Genomic DNA, 19,955 nt, shown 5'->3' on the forward strand with positions numbered 1-19,955 from the left:
TGTGAGGGGCTGGGTAGAAAACTGTACGAGAGCAAGAGACAAAGAGAATAGAATATATCTTTGTTGGAATGGAGTGTACACCAGGCCTTTCTCACACGGCTTCTGCCTCCATGCTTGTGAGTTCAAGGGTTCTGAAAATAAAGTCTTCAAGTTGGCAGATGAGATAAAGCCTGGAGACAGAGAAAGGAAAAAGGAATGTGACAGCCAGAATCCAAGAGACTTGGCTGGCACAGATGACTGGAGAGAAGAGGCCATTCATTGTAAAAATGTTAAATAATCTGGGAATAAGGAAGCAGATCAGGGAATCTGAACTAAATGTAATTGCCGTTCCCCACAGTGAACAGAAGAGCTGCAGGTTACTGTGAGGGAACCACTCAGTCCATCAGTTCAGCACACAGCCACAGTAAAAAGGAGAAATCAGAAAAAGAAGGTTACTCTCCTGTAACTTGAGTTCTTGGAGATGATCTCTGTGCATTCCCAGAGTGGGAATGTGCAGAGATCATCTCAAAGAACTAAAGAGACCGAATATAAATGGACCGAATATAAATCAAGGCAGTGAGACTGTTAGCCTAGCCTTAAAGTATGTAGACTCCTGTAGAGATAATAGGTGCAGTTCTGCACACTTCCAGAGAAAGGGGCTGACAGCACAGATTATACTACTTGGAACAATCTACATGATAAAGAAAGGTTAAGGAATCGGAGTTTATGCTCACTGGTAAAAGGTGGCCTCCAAAATACGAAAGGGATTGATACAGTTGATATAAATATATTTTTATACTGATGATGACTTAAAATACTAGAGGATGTAATCTAAAAGTTGAGAAAACTATACATAAGAGTAAACAGGAAATCAGATAAAAGTATCCCATGCAACTGGTGATAAATATATGGGGAAAATTCATCAGGAAAAGTAGCTGATGCAAGCAAAGAGACACTGTGGCTTGCTTCTTAAGAGGAGAATGGATGGGGTCAAATGAAAACCACAGTAGCGTGGAATTAAGAAATGTAGAAGCACTTGTTTTCTGAACCAGATAACCTTTTTCTAATGCAAAAAGTTCTTATGATAATTCTGCTAGATAGAGTTACAACATGGGTCAAAATACATCTTAACTGGGTTCTTTAGTATGTTCTACAGCATTCAAGAACAACAAAAACAGAAAGGAAAGAAAACAGAAATTGATCCCACAGACTGACAGAAAATACACATTTCCAATTAGGAATGATAGTGTGTTAGATTTTCAAATAACGATGTACTATTGGCCAGTATTTATTCAGGACCTCATCCAGCGAGGTGCCGAGCCCATCCTATAATGTTCTCAGTACCCTCCACAACCAGCTCAGCGCCTCACAGCAGCAGGCCCCTGGTGAGTAGATCAAAACTCCATAGCAACTGCAGTTACAGTTTGCCTGATCTGAACACTTGCTTGTATGATTCTGGATCTGTGCCAATCCTAATGCTGATACTTTTCAGAGCAGCACAATAATAGAGATAAATAAAGCACCAGCTATTATGGAAACAATCACCTTTGCTGACAACACACACGTGCTAGTGGGTTTTGAAGTACTTTTCAATACAGGTTAGATGATTTTCTACTCCTTTATTTTGCTCTCTGTATAGAATAAGGTACACTGACAATTAATGGTCCTGCCTCTACAAATTCTGTAAGTCATTTTGTTAAATTGCTGTTTAAGAATTATTTTCAGCAGCTGTAAATGGGTGAAAGTTTAATACAGAAGTGAGATGTATAAAGGTCGTGAGATGTATAAAGGTCATAAGATGCAGAGAGGAAGACATTGATTTTCTGATGACCATTCAACATAGTTCAAGGGGATTTCAACACACTATCTGGCTGGAAAAATGAAGTTGTTTGAAATTTCAACTGCTTACAAATTTAGTTGTCTTTGAGTCTGTTTCACTTCCGACAATCCATTTAATTTATAACAAAATGTGTGACTGCTATGTTTTCTTAAACATAAAAGATCAGGCATTTCCATTTGTGATAACTGTACATGCCTGCAATTCAGCTTCTCTTCCCTCCAGTTTCTTAACTTATCTGAGTAAGTCATACAACAGAGGCTAGAATGATGAGGGAGATCTAAGAATATGTCCTTTAATTTAACTGGCCTCATCTTCAAAAGGAAGTTGTATAGGTTGTTGACAACATTCATTTTTCCACATATATGGGAAGAATGTCTGAGGAGCAGTCAGTTGTTTGTTAGATGTAAGAAAACTGCACCCTTAATATTTAGTTTGATTCATTACCATCCAGTGCCAATAAACTGGTTCCAGTCGTTTCCATTCCAGAAAGGCTTCTAATCGAGAGGTTTCAGACTCGAGTGACTGCAACAACTGGGGAGGGGGAAAAAAAAAAAGAAAATCAAGTCCCATTTAGTCATCTGTGCAACATATAAAGTGCAATTTTTGATGTCTGTTTGGTCTGAATAATGAAGGCTAGCCAATCACATACCAAGTGCCACTTCTTACGTAGTACACGTTCATCATAGTGCACCTTATAGATTGACATTTACACGCAGAAAATTGGTTAGCTAAAGATATAAGGATTTAGAATACATATAAACTTGTCTGGATGTATACATCTCACCCTACTCTGAACTGCAAACATAAATGCTTCTTTCAGAAGGCAATGGGGTACACAGTGAGGAACGGAGTCGTGGGTTCAATACTCCAGCAATTTCTTCCTTCTGACTATATGCTGCTATGACTGGGGATTGCACTATACATTATTTAGTTGGAAGCAATGTAAATCCCAGCTATGCAAATATGGCATGGAAATGAAGAAAAGCTTTTCCTCACATCCATAAGGTATTCCACTCCCCAGCCATACAATAACCATAAACCCCATATACACGAACGTGGCTTGACATGTCATTTTGAAGGGATCAAGACAATACAACTCATACATAAAAAGGTCTTTACTCATGTAGATCCTGAAACCTCATGTGCTTCTTAAATACCAAAATTAACAACACGGCTCAGCCACACTCCACACACTGCTGCTAAAGTGGTCGGTCACTATCACATTTGGATCAAACCATGTCCCCCACTATTCTTTGAGTCTGGCCAACATACCAAGTTTCAATCCCTCTCTTCTCTTTGAGGTCATGCACAGCTGTGTCCCAGCCAACATCTCGGACCTGGTCTCTTTTTGCATCCCCTCCAACTCCACCATTCTAGAAACCATGTCAACACCGACATCCAGTTATTTCTACTTCTCCCATCTCTGTGCCTTTTTCCACATTGCTCCTATGCTCAGAATGACCTCAGAATCTCAGGATGCCAAGCCCATCTCCCTGTTCCTTATCCAAATCATTTAGAAACACTCACTTCTCCTGCAGTGTCCACAAATAGTAACTGACAAAGAGGAATTCTTTCTGAAATGTTATGTATAGCCAGATTGTCTCCCTAACTGCTCCTGTTACGCAAGGAGCTCCTCTACCACAGTTCCTATTTATAGGCAATGCAAGAACTGAGGGTTTTTACAAATGATTTTAAAATTGTGTATACCTAGAGGGAGAGAAAATATATATCACCAGATTCTTCCCCCAGTTTCAGATTGTATATGTATATAATGGCCTCCATTTTCAAAAGGGGTAGCCTAACTTGAGTCATCTTAGAGAGGAGTGGAAATTACTGTACACCTTCCCTCCAGAAATCAGGCTATTATGGCAGCTCGAGCTGGGCACACAAAATTAACAGTCCCTTTGGAAAATTAAGATGAGTATTTAAAGTTGGAGACAGAGATCCCAAGAATGGCTAGTTATACAGCAGTATAATAAAGAGATTCCTAAAACTCTCCTAGCTAGAACAAGATTGATGGGAAAACAGGAGATAAACAGAAGATAAGTAAATTATGTGCAAGTGCCAAAGTCACTCACCATCTTTGTGACAAAGAAAGGCATCGAGGTAAAGGCCATTATTCAAAATGAATGAGTCCATACCACTATGGCATCGCAGGCAAGTTTTTGAAGAACTCCAAAAGCATTTTTCTGTCATGATTTCAAAGATGAAGATCAAGACTGGAGCTCTAATTCAATCTACTTAGTGCTGACATAACTGTTTTCAGACAGCTTTGTGTCTTTTACTTACTTTGTACTGCAACGGCTAAGAGAGAACTCGAAAACAGGACTTATTTGCTGTGCTATTTAACCCCTCAGAAATAATCTGCAGGTGATAGAATGAGGGGAGGAAAGGTACTATGATAAAATACTTGCTACAAATTACTGAATGCTAGATCCAAAACACGTTACACACTGTTCATGCAAACAACACAGGCTGATGTGTACTTCTTTACTGTTGTCAGTGACTGCCAGTTATGCAATAGCAGGATTTTATGTTTGTATAATTTAGAATGAAGCATAAAGAATAATAATGTAGCATGTATTAAATGTATTGGTGTATGAGTTCATCATATCCTGCCAGCCACCCTTTTTGAATAGCAGAAAGGATTGGCCTAATGGGCCATTTGGTAAAGATGTGTCAGCCGGAATCTGAGTCTGGGCTGATTTCAAGGCAGTAGTAGACTTAAGGTCACTACTTTGTTGTAGGTTTAGCATTTTAAAATAAGTAAAAGAATGCTATGATTGTTTTCTTGTGCATTGCAACTTGATGTTCCTGTTCAAAATGTTCTGTGTAAATTAATTCTGTTTTGCGTGTGAATGAGGAATGTATGTGTAAAGAAATAAGTGTGAAGGCCATCGCTGAGCCAGATGTACAAGGGAGGAACCGGAGACAGACGCAAGGGCGCCAGGAGGTTGCAACGCACCCCTATTGAAACGTCAGAGGAGGGCAGATTGACGACTCTAAAGATGAGACAGGCATCTTTAGAGGGGGACAAGATAGTTGTGATAAAAAATGAAAAGGACAATTTAAGAAAACAAGCACTCGTCAAACAACGATTGATTACAGCATGACAGTGCAAAACTCACTGGTCCCAATGAAGGAAAATCACTATATAAACAGGGTTCGTCCTGGCAAGACTGCCCCGGAGCATCGTGTCGCGAACGACAGAACCCAGTTCCTCCTACTTGTGATCAACCTAGCTGGCCACTAGATTGATCTGGACTGGTAACTATAACATCAACTGGCGGGACAGCGTGTGTGTGTGGTGTGATTGAATGCATATTCTAAATTGTTGTATCTTCAATAAACGCAGCATATTGCCTTTTCCTCTGAAAAAGATCCCCTGTGCTTCTTATAAGCATAACATTTTCAGGATTAGCAGGGATGTTAAAGGTGACCTGCAAAGAGGAAGGGGAGAGGAGAATTGGACTTCTTCCCCTTTTTTTCTGCAGTATGACAGCTAAAGAGGGGCTGACGGTTGGGGGGGATCTTTGTTCATTTGGGTTTTTCTTTTTGTTAAAAAAAAAAACCTTAGAAATTTCACACGTCAGCTTTGATCTTCCCTAGTTTGGCTGAAGGAACTATGGATATTTGAGAGGATGTATGTTATTAGCTCTCACACCTTAACTGAAAGGCTAAGAGCATTGAGCCTCCACCAAAGGCTTTCTTTCTCTAACATGTTGATCCGTGGAACTAAATATGAGTTAAGTAAAAACAAAGCATCTTAATAAGTCTGGCTACTAACCCCTTCCCCTCCCCATTGCTCAGCTGTCACACACTTAGCTCGTGTGCTTTCATTTTCCCCAGTTCTCCCATAATCCTACAGTCTTCAGGTCTGGTTAGGACTTGAAATTGTAAAGAACAAGCAGTATTTTTTAAAGAAACCTTCCATTAGTCATGTGATGTAAGAAACTACAAAAGGCGTCTGCTTTTCTCATGCTCTTGTTTTAACTGGTTTTATTCAACTCAATTAGCACATGGGAAGCATTCATTTAATTCACCACAGGTCAGAGACAACTGTTAACTAGACGGCTTATGCCATAAATCAGTAATGGGATGATTACAGAGCTAAACCTAGGGGGATAGTATTCAAACCCCCTGGAACGTTCAGTGACAGGCGACTGGCAGCGTCCAAGATGTTAGTTTCCATCCCTTGAGATGGTTGCGACTATTTCTGGGTGACAGGATTCTGTTATCCTTTTCACAGCTATTGCAGGTTTATGAGGTTATTGCAGCACAGAGACTAGAAGGAAGCATAATATAAGTGGAATCTCTAAGGTGGAATCTCCATCCTTAGAGATTTTTAATGCCCGGCTTGACAAAGCCCTGGCTGGGACGATTTAGTTGTGGTTGTTCCTGCTTTGAGCAGGGGATTGGACTAGATGAACTCCTGAGGTCTCTTCCAACCCTAATCTTATCTAATTCTATGATAAGCTAATGTTCTAAAAATATCGTTCAAATCTTACTGCAAAAATAAACAAACAAACAAAAGCTAGCCTATTTCCAAAAAGTTGTCTTCTGAGTCCAGGTGCCACTAATCCAGACTCATGGGCTCTCTCCTGGTGTCCTAACAGGCAGAGACTTTCAGTCACACATACCTGCCTTCAGCAGGCAAAGCCCTCGCTGTGATGGGATGTGCACCCCACACCAGCCCTGATAGTGTTAACGAGGGCCTGAGAGGCCAATTAGGTTACCTAGCATCACCTGAGGATATGTCTACACTACAAACGTAAGTCGACTTATATTAGGTCAACTTATAGCCACCACAGCAACTACTGCAGTGGTGCATGTCCACACTACCCTCCTTCTGTCAGTGGTGCGCATCCTCAGCAGGAGCACATCGACTGACCTAAGAGGGGCAGTGCGGGGAGCTAAGAGCCCGGTGTCTCAGTTCTGCTGGGAGCCTGGCTGCCCACACAGGATCTCAGGCTCCTGGCACGCTGCCCACTCCCCGCCATTCCCCATGGAGAGCTGGAGGAAGCCACTTCTCGCCCCTGGGGAGTGGGGTCCAGCTGCCCCAGCTTTTTGGCCACTCACCTACCCAGTTCTACTGGGAGCTGGGCAGCCTTTTCAATTTCACAGCTTAGTTCAAAGCCACTGGGCTGGCTCCCAGCTAGGAGTGGAATCCAGCCACCCAGCTCTCCAGGGGAGCAGGGAGTAGCTGAGCTCTAGCTGTCCAGCTTTCTTATCAACTTCACAGCTCCTGCCAAGTTATCAGAAGCTGTTGGAGAGCAAGCAGAGAGCAGAAGGGGGCATCAGATGCCACAAGATCTACTTTCCAGATCTAGACAAGAGGTGGCACACTACTGGTGAGTGGGAACCCCATTACCCCGTCATATCATTCAAATTCTCAAGGCCTCCCTCCCCCAGCTCTAATGTCCATCTCTCTCCAAACAGCATTTTGTACCTTCAAAGCCATTTGCCAACATTAAGTAATTAATACTAACCGCATCCATTTGAGGCTGGGATTTTCAAGAGTTTCTTATCCTCATTTTGCAGATGGGGAAACTAAAGCCTAGATATGCTGCTGCTTTGCATCTTTCAAGAAGACACAACTTTCCTCTTACTGCCCCCAACACATATTAGGTTCTGCTTTAATGTGTAATGAGCAATCTAGTCCTCTACTCCCCAAAGCAAGTGATCCATTTAGAAATAACTCTAGAAGAATAAAGTCCTCCATTTGAGCTAAGGACCGATGTGTTTCTCCTTTCTAATAAAACAAAGGCTTCAACATCTACAGGAGGAGGAGCGTTCGCTGTCTCTCACGATCAAAGGGAAACATTATGTAAAGCAAATTTTTGCTTTGAATGGAAATTGAAGTGAAACTTAGAGATAACATATGAAGATTGTCTCTCTCTTCGTGCAAAACTGGGATAATGGGAGTCTCATAAGAGATCTGCTATTTTCCCCAGCTTTCTGCAGAAAGTAACTGCCTCAAACTACTTGCACTGAAAGACAAAGTAACGCCAAATTCCAGTTACCAAGACCTGTTGCAAAATAACTCCATAATGGATGTTGAAAGCAAATGCTTATTGATAATTTCGTCTGTAAGCCCTTGTTTTAAAAAAAAAATCACTTGTACAAATGACTTGTCAAGCAATAGAATCATAGAAAATTAGGGTTGGAAGAAACCTCAAGAGGTCATCTAGTCCAACCCCAATTAAATCATCCCAGCTAGGGCTTTGTCAAGTCAGGCCTTAAAAATCTCTAAGGATGGAGATTCCGCCACCTACCTAAGTAACCCATTCCAATGCTTCACCACCCTCATAGTGAAATAGTGTTTCTTAATATCCAACCTAGACCTCCCCCACTGCAACTTGAGGCCATTGCTTCTTGTTCTGTCATCTGCCACCACTGAGAATAGCCGAGCTCCATCCTCTTTGGAATCCCCCTTCAGGTAGCTGAAGGCTGCTATCAAATACCCCTTCACTCTTCTCTTCTGCAGACTAAACAAGCCTAGTTCCCTCAGCCTCTCCTTGTAAGTCATGTGCCCCAACCCCCTGATCATTTTCGTTGCCCTCCGCTGGACTCTCTCCAATTTGTCCACATCCTTTCTGTAGGTTTCAGAGTAACAGCCGTGTCAGTCTGTATTCGCAAAAAGAAAAGGAGTACTTGTGGCACCTTAGAGACTAACCAATTTATTTGAGCATAAGCTTTCGTGAGCTACAGCTCACTTCATCGGATGCATACTGTGGAGAGTGTAGAAGATCTTTTTATACACACAAAGCATGAAAAAATACCTCCCCCCACCCCACTCTCCTGCTGGTAATAGCTTATCTAAAGTGATCACTCTCCTTACAATGTGTATGATAATCAAGTTGGGCCATTTCCAGCACAAATCCAAGTTTTCTCACCCCCCCCCCACACACACACACAAACCCACTCTCCTGCTGTGTGGGGGGGGGGGGGTGAGAAAACCTGGATTTGTGCTGGAAATGGCCCAACTTGATTATCATACACATTGTAAGGAGAGTGATCACTTTAGATAAGCTATTACCAGCAGGAGAGTGGGGTGGGGGGAGGTATTTTTTCATGCTTTGTGTGTATAAAAAGATCTTCTACACTCTCCACAGTATGCATCCGATGAAGTGAGCTGTAGCTCACGAAAGCTTATGCTCAAATAAATTGGTTAGTCGCTAAGGTGCCACAAGTACTCCTATCCTTTCTGTAGTGGCACTAAAGAAACCACATGTATTGTGGATGTCCACTTGATACCTGCTGCCAACTAGTTATCGAGCCATTGATCACTATCCGTTGAGCCCAACAATCTAGCTAGCTTTCTATCCACCTTATAGTCCATTCATCCAATCCATAAGTTTTTAACTTGCTGGCAAGATAATAATAATGATAATGATAATAATGGGTGATCACTCATTACCAAGTATGATCATCTTCCATGGGAGTTTTGGGTCCTCAGGTGGCTAATAAGGCCAATCCTTGAACCACAAGTTCTCTTGCAATGAGGGCATATGTTTTCAAGCTCAGCAGGAGACTGTTGACCATGACTGGAAGCCAGTCTCTCCTTCCTTCTGCCTCTTGTCCTCTTCAGCTTGTCGGCAAGCAAGTTCAAAATGCAGGGGACCATCACGTAGGACTACACTCCATTTTTAACAGTCCCAGGCAAGTGTCTTCCAAGCGTCAATGTCAATATTACACTTTCTTAGGTTGTCCTTCAGTAAGTCCATATAATGCTTCCATTGTCCACTCACGTTACGCTACCCTTCTTTCAGCTGAGAGAACAGGACCTGTTTTGGGAGGCGATGGTCTGGCATTCGGACAACGTGACTAATCCAGAGGAATTGCTGATGGATGATCATTGCCTCAATACTGGTGGTCTTTGCCTCTTCCAGGACACTAATATTGGTGTACCTGTCTTCCCATTTGATCTTCAGAATCTTTCAAACGCAGCGTGGATGGTGCCTCTCAAGGACCTTCAAGTGGTGTCTATAGGTTTTCCAAGTTTCGGACCCAAACAACAGTGTTGGAAGAACAACTGCTTGATAAACAAGAAGCTTGGTGTCCATTCAAATTTCATTATCTTCAAAAACCCTGTGCTGTAAACTAGAAAAAGGTACACTGGCACAGCTCAGGTGATGTTGAATTTCTGCCTTGGATGAAAGATGACTTCCAAGGTAGAGAAAATGATCAACTTTCTCCAGTGCCACTCCATTGATTTTGATAGACGGGGCATGTAATACCTCATTTGGAGAGGGCTGATACAGCACTTCAGTCTTCTTGATATTAAGAGTGAGACCAAGACATGTGTAAGCACTGACAAACACATTCAAGATAGTTTAAAGATCTTTCCAAGAGTGGGCAAAGATTGCGTTGTCATCAGCATCCTGAAGTTCCACAATAGATGTTGTGGAGATCTTACCCTTGGCTTTCAGCCTGCTAAGCCTGAACAGCTTTCCGTCCATTCTGTTTCAAAGCCAGCTGTAAACTTCCCAGCAACTAGGTAAAGAATGACGGCGATAAAAACCGCAAACACGGTTGGAGCAATGATACAGCCCTGTTTTACTCCTGTTTGTACTTTGAAAAGTTCACTCTGTGAGCCAATGCTGCTCAGAACAGTCGCTTTCATGTTATCATGAAGCAATTTTAGGACACTGATGTATTTATCAGGACATCCAATCTTAGAGAGTACAGTCCAGAGGGCACAGCGATTCACTGAATCAAAGGCTTTAGTTAAATCAATAAATACAGTGGTTGGTTTTGCTTCCGACACTTTTCTTACAGCTGCCGTGCTGTGAAGATCATATCCACAGTTCCACAACATGGTCAGAAACCACTTTGTGACTCTGGTAAAATTTCTTCTGACAGGGGCAGAAGGTGAGTTGCAAGGATCCGCGCCAGAACTTTGCCTGCAATGGCTAGGAGGGAGATAACAGTAATTTCCACAATCCGCTTTATCCCCTTTCTTGAAGAGGGTGACAATCAGGGCACCCCTCATTTTACTGGGTATCTCTTTCTTTATCCAGAATTTAAGGATAAGCAGGTAAAGCTGCCGAATTAGCTCTGGTCCACCGTCTTTAAAGATTTCAGCAGGGATCCCATCTAGACCTGCTGCCTTGTTGTTCTTCATCTGCTTGGTGGCACTGGGTACCTCATACAAATTAGGAGGGTCTCCGAGCTCATCCCTAAATGGTCATTGAGGGATTTGCTCAAGGATTTCACCTGCAACCATAGAATTATGGTTAAGGAGATCTTCAAAATGTTCTTTCCAGCAAGAATTGATGGCTTCGTTGTCCTTCAGAAGTGTGGTTCCATCCTTGGAGCGATGAAGATTCAGACCATGGCAAATTGGCCCATAAACAGCCTTGGTGGCTCTAAAGAAACCACATGTATTGTGGATGTCTGCGAGATGTTGGAGTTCTTGTGCTTTCTCAGTCCACCATTTGTTCTTGAGTTCTCTGGTTTTAAGTTGGACTTCCGTCCTCGCCTTGGCTTGGGCTTCTCTCTTTAGTTTACAATTTATGTCATTCTGCCAAGCACAAAATGCCATTCTCTTCTCATTAATGAGTTGCTTAATTTCAGCATCATTCTCATCAAACTAGTCCTGATGTTTTCTGGTTTGGTAGCCTATGGTTTACTCACAGGCACCGATGATTACTGCTTTCAACTGGCTCCAGTGTTCCTCAATTACTTCTGGAAACTCTGATGGGAGCTTTTCTTCTAAGACAAAAAGTGGTCCTTGGAAAGTGGTCACGCTTAATAGGGTCCTTCAAATCTTGAATCTTCAACTTGCGCCTGACCTGCTTCTTCTGCAACCTCCATTTGGGAGCCATCTTAATTTTCATTGTGGATCGAATAAGGCAATGATCAGTCCAACAGTCATCAGCACTTGTCATTGCTCTTGTGAGAAGTACGGCACTATGATCTCGGGCACGGACTATAACGTAGTTGAGGAGATGTCAGTGCTTTGACCATGGGTGTCTCCAAGATGTTTTGAACTTTTCCTTTTGTCAGAAGAGAGTGTTCGTTATAAGTTCATGTTCAGCACACTTGGTCAGGAGCAGAATTTCATTTGAATTGCTTTTGCCAACTCCTTCTTTCCCAATTGTTCCCTTCCACAGGTCTGAGTCTCGTCCCACACATGCACTGAAATCCCCCAGAGGGATGATCTTGTCTTCTGTAGGGGTCTCCAATAAAATGGTTTCCAACTGAGAATAAAAATCTTCCTTTACATTCTCATTGGCATCCAGTGCTGGTGCATACGCGCTCACAACAGTTGCCTGTTGATTTTTGGTGAGCCTCAATCGGAGTGTGTCATAAACCGCTCATTGATACCAACTGGTACCTCGGAGAGGCACCTTATGAGCTTGTTCTTTGTAGCAAAGCCCACTCCATGCAATCAGGGTTCATCTATAGGTTTTCCCTTCCAGAATTAGGTGTATCCTCCTTTCTCCTCCCCCATCTGTCCTTCATCAGCTCTTCTAATTTTGGACAAAGCAGCAATATTGATGTTAAACTGACTAAATTCATGAGCAATAAGGCTGCACGTCACTCTGGTCAGTCACTGTTTGAGTTGTCCACCACGGTACGTACATTCCAAGTTCCAACGTTAAAAAGTTTCTTACATTTTCGACCGCTGAGGTGGTGATCCTGCTGGATGCAGCCATCCAGCCAGGAAAAACAGAGGCAAAACTATTTTTAGGGTTCCTTTTCTAACCCTTGCCCCATGTGGGGTGAACAGAGTGGATCCTAAAAAAGACTGCTCAGTCATGGGTGCAGCTGCCAAGATGCTCGACCCACCTCAATCCTCGAGGAAGACGACTGTATCACACACCCACCGCCTGTGTGTTGGTCTGTAACTAGGAACTTCTGGATTTCACTGTCCTGTTCCCATCGCCACTTGCCGATCGCCACCGGACTTTTGACTTGTGCAGTGTTATTTTTCCCAAAAACTGGAAGATGCCTGTGTGGGACTTGTTTTAAAGTGGGGAGACTGGTGCACAACAGTCACCACACTATCCTTGACAGATAGAGAACTTGAAACCAATGGCATGGGCACCATGACGATTGGAGATCCTCTATTTTCCGCAGCCTTCATCTACCTTCACAGCCTTTGTAACATTACACAACAGTTTCACCTCCTTTGTGCAGTTATCCTCCATCTGCTCTGCTGTTAGGGACTTCTTGGATCACACTTTGTCTGGAACCTCGCCCTTAACCGTTCTGCCATGGGTAGTCCTAAGGGAGTACATGACTCCAGGCAGCATCGCTCTTGGGGTCATTGAGACATGCAAGTCTCTCCACCACTACAAGGTGGTGATCCATGGAGAGGTGCTGGCAAGAATACTGTGGAAGACCATAACAAAAGCTTTGCTAAAGTCAAGATATATCATGGCCACTGCTTTCCCCATATCCACATATTTCATCATAGAAGGCAATCAGGTTGGTAAGGCATGACTTGCCCGTGGTGAATCCATGTTTACTGTTCCTATCACCTTCCTCTCCCCAAGTGCTTCAAAATGGTTTCCTTGAGGACCTGCTCCATGATTTTTCAAGGGACTGAGGTGAGGCTGTAGTTCCCACAGTTCTCCTTCTTTCCTTTTTTAAAGATGGGCACTATATTTGCCTTTTTCCAATCGTCCGGGACCTCCCCCGATTGCCACGAGCTTTTTAAGAAGCCTAAACTGAGCTTAATTTACTAGTACCCCAGCACCCTCCTAGGAGCCCGAGAGTCATATGATTTACATGACATGGAACAGATGACATGCACCCTCATCCTATGCTATACAGGTGTGAACTGCAAATGCTGCAGTTCCCATAGTTCGATGGAGCACACTGCATGACCGGATCTCAGATGGGTTTTGGAAATCTCAGCCTGGGCTAGCACATCTCTTAAAGCGGCTTTGAATAGCTCAGCCAGCTTCTGCGAGTTGCCCACCTTTATTAAATTTGAAGGCAACTTCAGGTATATCACTCAGAAGCAAGCCCACAGAGAGAGTTCATCTGGTAGTTTGACTTTGACTATGAGAGATATCTCTGCAATTGGAAGATATGCCTATTTGTATCTCAGTGTACACATGGGCTAGAGAAGAAAGGTGACTTGGAGACTGGTAGTTATGTCAAAACCACCCTTTTATCCACTATGCTACAATAGGAAAACATGCAGATATCATCTCATATCAGTCAGATCACTATGCAGATAGCACATCTATCATGTGCGTAAAGGCAAAGCTACATCCACATTTTATAGCTCATCCCAAACATGGTAATAAAACTTGTATGCTACCCACATTATCATGCATTCTGTATATGCCATCTACTTTACAAATGACTCCAAATTTTTGAAAATATTAACAGGACTGTGCATTCCTCCACTTATAGAGCCGGGTGCCTCAGTTACAATCATCTGACCATTCTTGGGCCCGGATTCTGAGAGGAAAGCACTCTCAATTCCTGCTGACAAAGCTCAATGGATTAGTCTCTGAATGACACAGTTTCTGTGTATTTGCAGAATTTGGTTAGGCCACACCACCATCCAGAATATAAGCTGCTGTTGTTTTGTCTTCCCTGCCCTTCACAACATCCACAGAGGATAGTTTTTGCCTGTGTGGTGGAAACACTCTTCCATGAGATCCATGCAGCTAAATCAGTGGGTTCCCTCACACCCAGAATTAGGGCTACATGCTCCTCTCCACACACTTCCACTAATGAGGGGGAGTACAAATCAGTGTACCTGGCAGCTGAGGGCACAGAGGGCAGAAGTGCCAGCTCCAAACCATCTTCCCTCCCCCTCCCCCCATGGAAGACATTCTTGCAGGGATCAGGTTTTCTGGACTGGAAGAGCACAGGAGAGGCTGGATCAGTTGCTCAACAAGCTTCAGATGCTTGGAGCATCCTGGCACAAATCTGTGCTGTCTGGGTTAGAATTAACTTGTGCTGGTTTCAATGCCACACACTGACACTGGAGGGCGGTATAGAGGGTGGAATCACACAGCAGCATAGCTCCTCTGGTATGGAAACAAACAGTCAAGAAGCATTGCACAGGGAGCCATAGCTTTCCAAGAGTGAAACCACTGCTCATTATGAAGGAAGGAGAATGTACATCAGCTGCCAATGGGGTAGAAACTCCAACAGTGGGCACTCAGTTTCCTAGGTTCTTATGTAAGTAGTATCACGGATGATGCAGTCTCTAAACATTATTTTAGTCTGGTTATTTGAAGCCTATTTGCACTTGTTTTTGTGTTGTGCTGCCTATTAATCTTTTTTGAGATAGTTGTTGTTACACTGCAAAGCATCCCAATGCATGCAAAAAGTATTCTATAAATCTATAGTTAATAATTTGTAGGATAATGCCTCCTCTTGGTAGGCTGGGTTCCAGAGATCTCTGATGCAATAAGTATTTAATTTCTGGTGCAAATAGATCATAATTCATCTACTATACCCCTGGCAAAAAGGTTTTCCTGGATACTGGTCTACCTAAATATTTTTAAAAATCACCTTTTTATTTTCAATGTGAGCACAAGACAGACTTTCAGAAGTAAGTGGTGTTTCTCTGCTCATCAGAATAGCATCAATGGCTGTTCTACTGATTCATCATGTATTTAGATATGAGCAATTCTACCCATAAAATGCTGCATCAGTGCTGAGCCACTATAACACTTTAATGAAGGTGCTCTATGCTGACAGGAGAGAGATCTACCATCGGTGTAGTTAGTCCACCTTCCTGACAAGCTCTCCCGCCGACACAGCACTGTCTATGTGGGGGGTTAGGTCAATATAACTATATTGCTCAGGGGTGTGGATTTTTCAAACCCTTGAACGATCTAGTTATACCGATATAGGTCTGTAGTGTAGACCAGACCTATGACTGCAGACAGAAAAGTCAAATGAGATTACAGATGATCTCACACCTTACTCTGAAATTCAAGCAACTCTTGAACTTTGTGGCTCTGGCCCTTTTCTAGTTAAGATATGAGTATAAGGACCTGAAAGCCAAGGAATTCAACACTGAAGGTCAAGTTAAAGAAGTATCAAGAAATTGGTAAGCAGATAGGAGATCCATTGTGCTTTTATTTGTTTGATGAGAAATTTAGCTTTATTCAACTTGAATTGCAGATATGTACAATAAAGACACAAAATAAAAAGCTAAAAGGCACCAGTCTTCAGCAAGGCCAATAAAACCAAACAAATTTGGAATTAGCAGGCTAAGCCATTTTGGACCTCTAATGAATGAAAAACATTAGCACACTTTTCAAGAAGTCAGTGGAAGGGATTCTCTCTCTCTCTGTGGACACAGATCCATGGGGAGGAGTGGTTCTACTCCAAGACCGACAGTGGTATACTACTTTTGAGAAACAGCAGCAGGAGGAACAACCCACATGTTATGCATTGATTGCTGAATTTATTCTTTTAGGAGAAAGTTCCTATGTGAGCTCTATGCAGGTACTAGGCTTCCAGACATCATAAAACTGGAAAGAAAATCATAACGACTTGGAAAATAGAAGAATTATAGCCTAATTTGAACACTCGCTGCTTGTCTCATTCTTACATTGAGAGACCTTAGATGAAGAGAGACATATCCAGGCTTTGAAGACTGGGCAGTCTGTGCTTTACAGAGGAAGTGTTAATTTTTCTCTTTTTTCCCATCTTAGTTTCCCCTAAAGAAGGGTTTTCAAATTCTGAGAAGGCCCCATTTGAAATGTCCTCAGCTGGCCCTCTCCGTCTTCTTTGTCCCTAAATACAGATGGAATTGTTCTACTTCTAGATTAACAAAAGCTTTGTTTAATGGACAGTCTAATTCTAGGTGCAGACTAAATTCAAGAGGACAGCAACTGGAAGCAAAGGGCCCACTTCTCCATTCATCTACCAGTTTTATGCTGTTGACTTCAGAGTTACTCCTTTCTTACATCTTCATGAGCAGAGAATCTAGGGTGACCAGAAGCAAGTATGAAAAATCAGGACAAGAGGTGGGGGGATAATAGGTACCTATATAAGACAAAGCCCCGAATATTGGGACTGTCCTTATAAAATCGGGACAGCTGGTCATGCTAAGAGAAGCAAACCCACAGTTAAGGACTTTAAGTGACTAAAGATGATCTTTATAAAACAATTATATATATGTGGAAGGGTCAGAAAACAGCTGTTTAAAATTAAACTGAAAGAAACTTCAATTTAAAATGAGCAAGTACAAAGTGAAGGATTTGGGGTATAAAAACTGTAGTGCAGCCTCCACAGCGATAAGCAATGAGCTGCAATGTACTGACTAGTACAGGAATTAACAGATTCATGAAGAGATTATTTTCCGTCATTTTGACTTAAGTTTGCTCCAGTGCCATCAATTACCTTCTCAATAGTTATAGTAAAATTTAAATACTGTGGTGCATATTTAACACACGAGGCAAGCAGCAGAAATGTATGGAGTTGGGATTTGAATTTTAATAGACATGATCAAGTTGAATACGTAGCACAAAGTACCTGGAAAAGAAAGAATACACGCTAAAATTTTCCAAAGGAACTAGTGATTTTTGGATGCCTTAACTTAGCACCCAACTTGATTAAGAAACTAGAATCATACAAATTAACATGGATTATAAATTGGCTAATTGATAGGTCTCAGAATGTAATTGTAAACAGGCAATCATCCTCAAATGGGTGTATTTCTAGGGGAGTCCTGCAGGAATCGGTTCTTGGGCCTACACTATAACATTTTTATCAATGACCGGGAAGAAAACAAAAACATCACTGATAAAGGTTTGCAGAGGACACACAGATTGGGGGAATGGCAAACAATATAGATCACTGATACAGAGCAATCTGCATTGCTTGGCAGACTGGTGCAATCAAAAAATCTGTGTTTTAATATGACCAAATGTGAAGTTACACATTTGGGAACAAAGCATGCAGACCATACCTATAGGACAGGGAACTCTGTCTTGCGAAGTGTTGACCCTGAAAATGATTTGGAGGTCATGGTAGACAATCAATTGAAAATGAGCTACCAGTGCGATGCTGTAGCCAAAAGGGCTAATATGATGCTTGGATGTACGAATAGGAGAATATCTAGCAGAAAGATATTATTTCTGTATTTGGCACTGGTTTGACAGCTACTAGAATATCGTGTTAATTTCTGGTGTCTACATTTCAAGAAAGATGTTGATAAATTGGAGAGGGTTCAGAAAAGAGCCACAAGAATAATTAAAGGATTAGAAAGCCTGCCTTATAGTGATAGACTCGAGAACCTCAATTTATTTAGCTTAACGAAGAGAAGTATTAGAGGTGTCTTGATCACAGTCCATAAGCACCTAAATGGGGAAACAGAAAACTGATATCAGACAGCTCTTTAATCTGGTGAGTGAGGGAATATCTTTTATTGGACTAATTTCTGTTGATGAGAGAGACAACTTCCATCCACAGAAGTTGGTCCAGTAAAAGGTATTACCTCGCCCACCTTATCTCTCTAATATCCTGGGATCGACATGGCTACAACTACACTACATAGCTCTTTAATCCAGCAGACAAAGATATAACAAGATCCAGTGGCTGGAAGTTGAAGCTAAACAAATTCACAATAAAACTAAATTGCAAAATTTCAACAGAGAGGGTTATTAAGTATTGGAACAATTTACCAAGGATTGTGGTAGACTCTTCATCACTGGCAATTTTTAAATTAAAATGTGATGTTTTTCTAAAGGATCTGCTCTAGTTCAAACAGGAATTAATTCAGGCATGTCACATGGCCTGTGTTCTGCAGGATGTCACATTAGATGATCACAATGGTCCCTTCTGGCCTTATAATATAAGAATCTATGATACTTTAGCAGCATGATTTTCAGACAGTGCTAAGCACCCACCCTCTGAATATCAGGCTCTTTCAAAGATGCATCTAATTGGGCACCCAAAATCACTATTCATTTTAGAAAATCTTTGCCATATAGTTTAAAAGGATATCATCAACTTAAATCACAGCTCAGTCTGGAAATTTGTTCACATTCTGTTGCTACAAACAGCACCTATGTAGCAGAGATCAGATAAAAACAAATAACTTCTCATCTTTTCCTCAGTTTATTGCCTCTGTGCATTTAACAATACTTCATCCACAGTCAGTTTTACCATTTTCCTTGTATAGTCAGTTTTCCCTGTTTCTGTGGGTTTTCACACAGCAGGGACAAGAAAAACATTTATAGAAATTGGCAGGGTGCTCAAGGGCTGAAACTACTTCTAGCTCATTTTATGGACTTGACTGGATTTGAAATTAATGGTGCCTTTTAAATTATTTCCATCTACAAGTTCCCTAGCTTGACTTGTACACTTGCTTGGTTTGTGGAATGGTGCTAGCCACAAAAGGGATATTTCCTTGGTGTATGGGGCAATCACAAGGCTTAGCAGAGATTATTTCATTAGATTCCCCGTTCACTAGTTACCTCCTCCTCACCCAAGACCTGCTTGTTTGTCTCATCTAAGTGTTGTGCCTTGTCTTTGAAGCCCGATCTTGCGATTTACAGCACATGGCCAACAGCTGCATCCGCACAGAGCCTGTAAGCCAGAGGGCTAACTCATCAGGCCCCTGCACCAGAGAACCATGTTACTAGGAGATCACTTACCCAACATTTTGGTTAAGATGTACTGGGTTGGACTAGCAGAGTTCTTAGAATTCCATTGCCCAACACTGGCAGTAAGCAAGTGCTTCTCATTTGTAAGCCCCCACCTATGGAACTTGCTCAGACCAGTGATCTGCCAGTGTCCAGGTGCGGAGATCTTATATGATTGTTGCCATTGGTATTTGAGTAACCATCTCAGCAGGTCTTCTACAGTTAACTGATTCTAACTAATCTGTCTCCGAGGGAGACTTTTATAGTATGCTGGTATTAATTTTTGACACAACGCTCAGGTTCTATCATGCTGGGTGTTACATAAAAAGAATAAGGCCAAAGAAGCATATTGGACTTCAATACACCTCTTCCCATATGTCTGTCTTTAGCAATTGTTTAATCATAAGCACAAATGGTCAAGATTTTTTTTTATTTCATATGCCAACTTTCAGCCCAGAATATTACTGTAAGGTGGAGAGAAAAACATTAACAACAAGGAACAATGACAAATCCTTGACACCAACAGGAGATGTAATTCCTGCAGACTGTAT

At 42.0% G+C, this 19,955-nt stretch overlaps 1 protein-coding gene across 4 annotated transcripts in view; it reads right to left on the minus strand.

The window, feature by feature from the left end:
* Positions 1 to 19,955, minus strand: part of TEDC1 (tubulin epsilon and delta complex 1) — a 156,938-nt gene that overhangs the window by 54,935 nt on the left and 82,048 nt on the right. For 2 of the 4 annotated variants that reach the window (XM_037906314.2, XM_037906317.2), the window contains one exon: positions 2,264 to 2,350. The exons of the other annotated variants lie outside the window; for them this stretch is intronic. In XM_037906314.2, coding sequence (XP_037762242.1) covers positions 2,264 to 2,350 — 87 coding nt within the window. The remainder of the gene's footprint in view (positions 1 to 2,263; positions 2,351 to 19,955) is intronic. 4 annotated transcript variants of the gene reach the window in all.

The sequence above is a fragment of the Chelonia mydas genome, chromosome 8 (assembly GCF_015237465.2).
Source record: "Chelonia mydas isolate rCheMyd1 chromosome 8, rCheMyd1.pri.v2, whole genome shotgun sequence".
Classification (NCBI taxonomy): Eukaryota; Metazoa; Chordata; order Testudines; family Cheloniidae; genus Chelonia; species Chelonia mydas.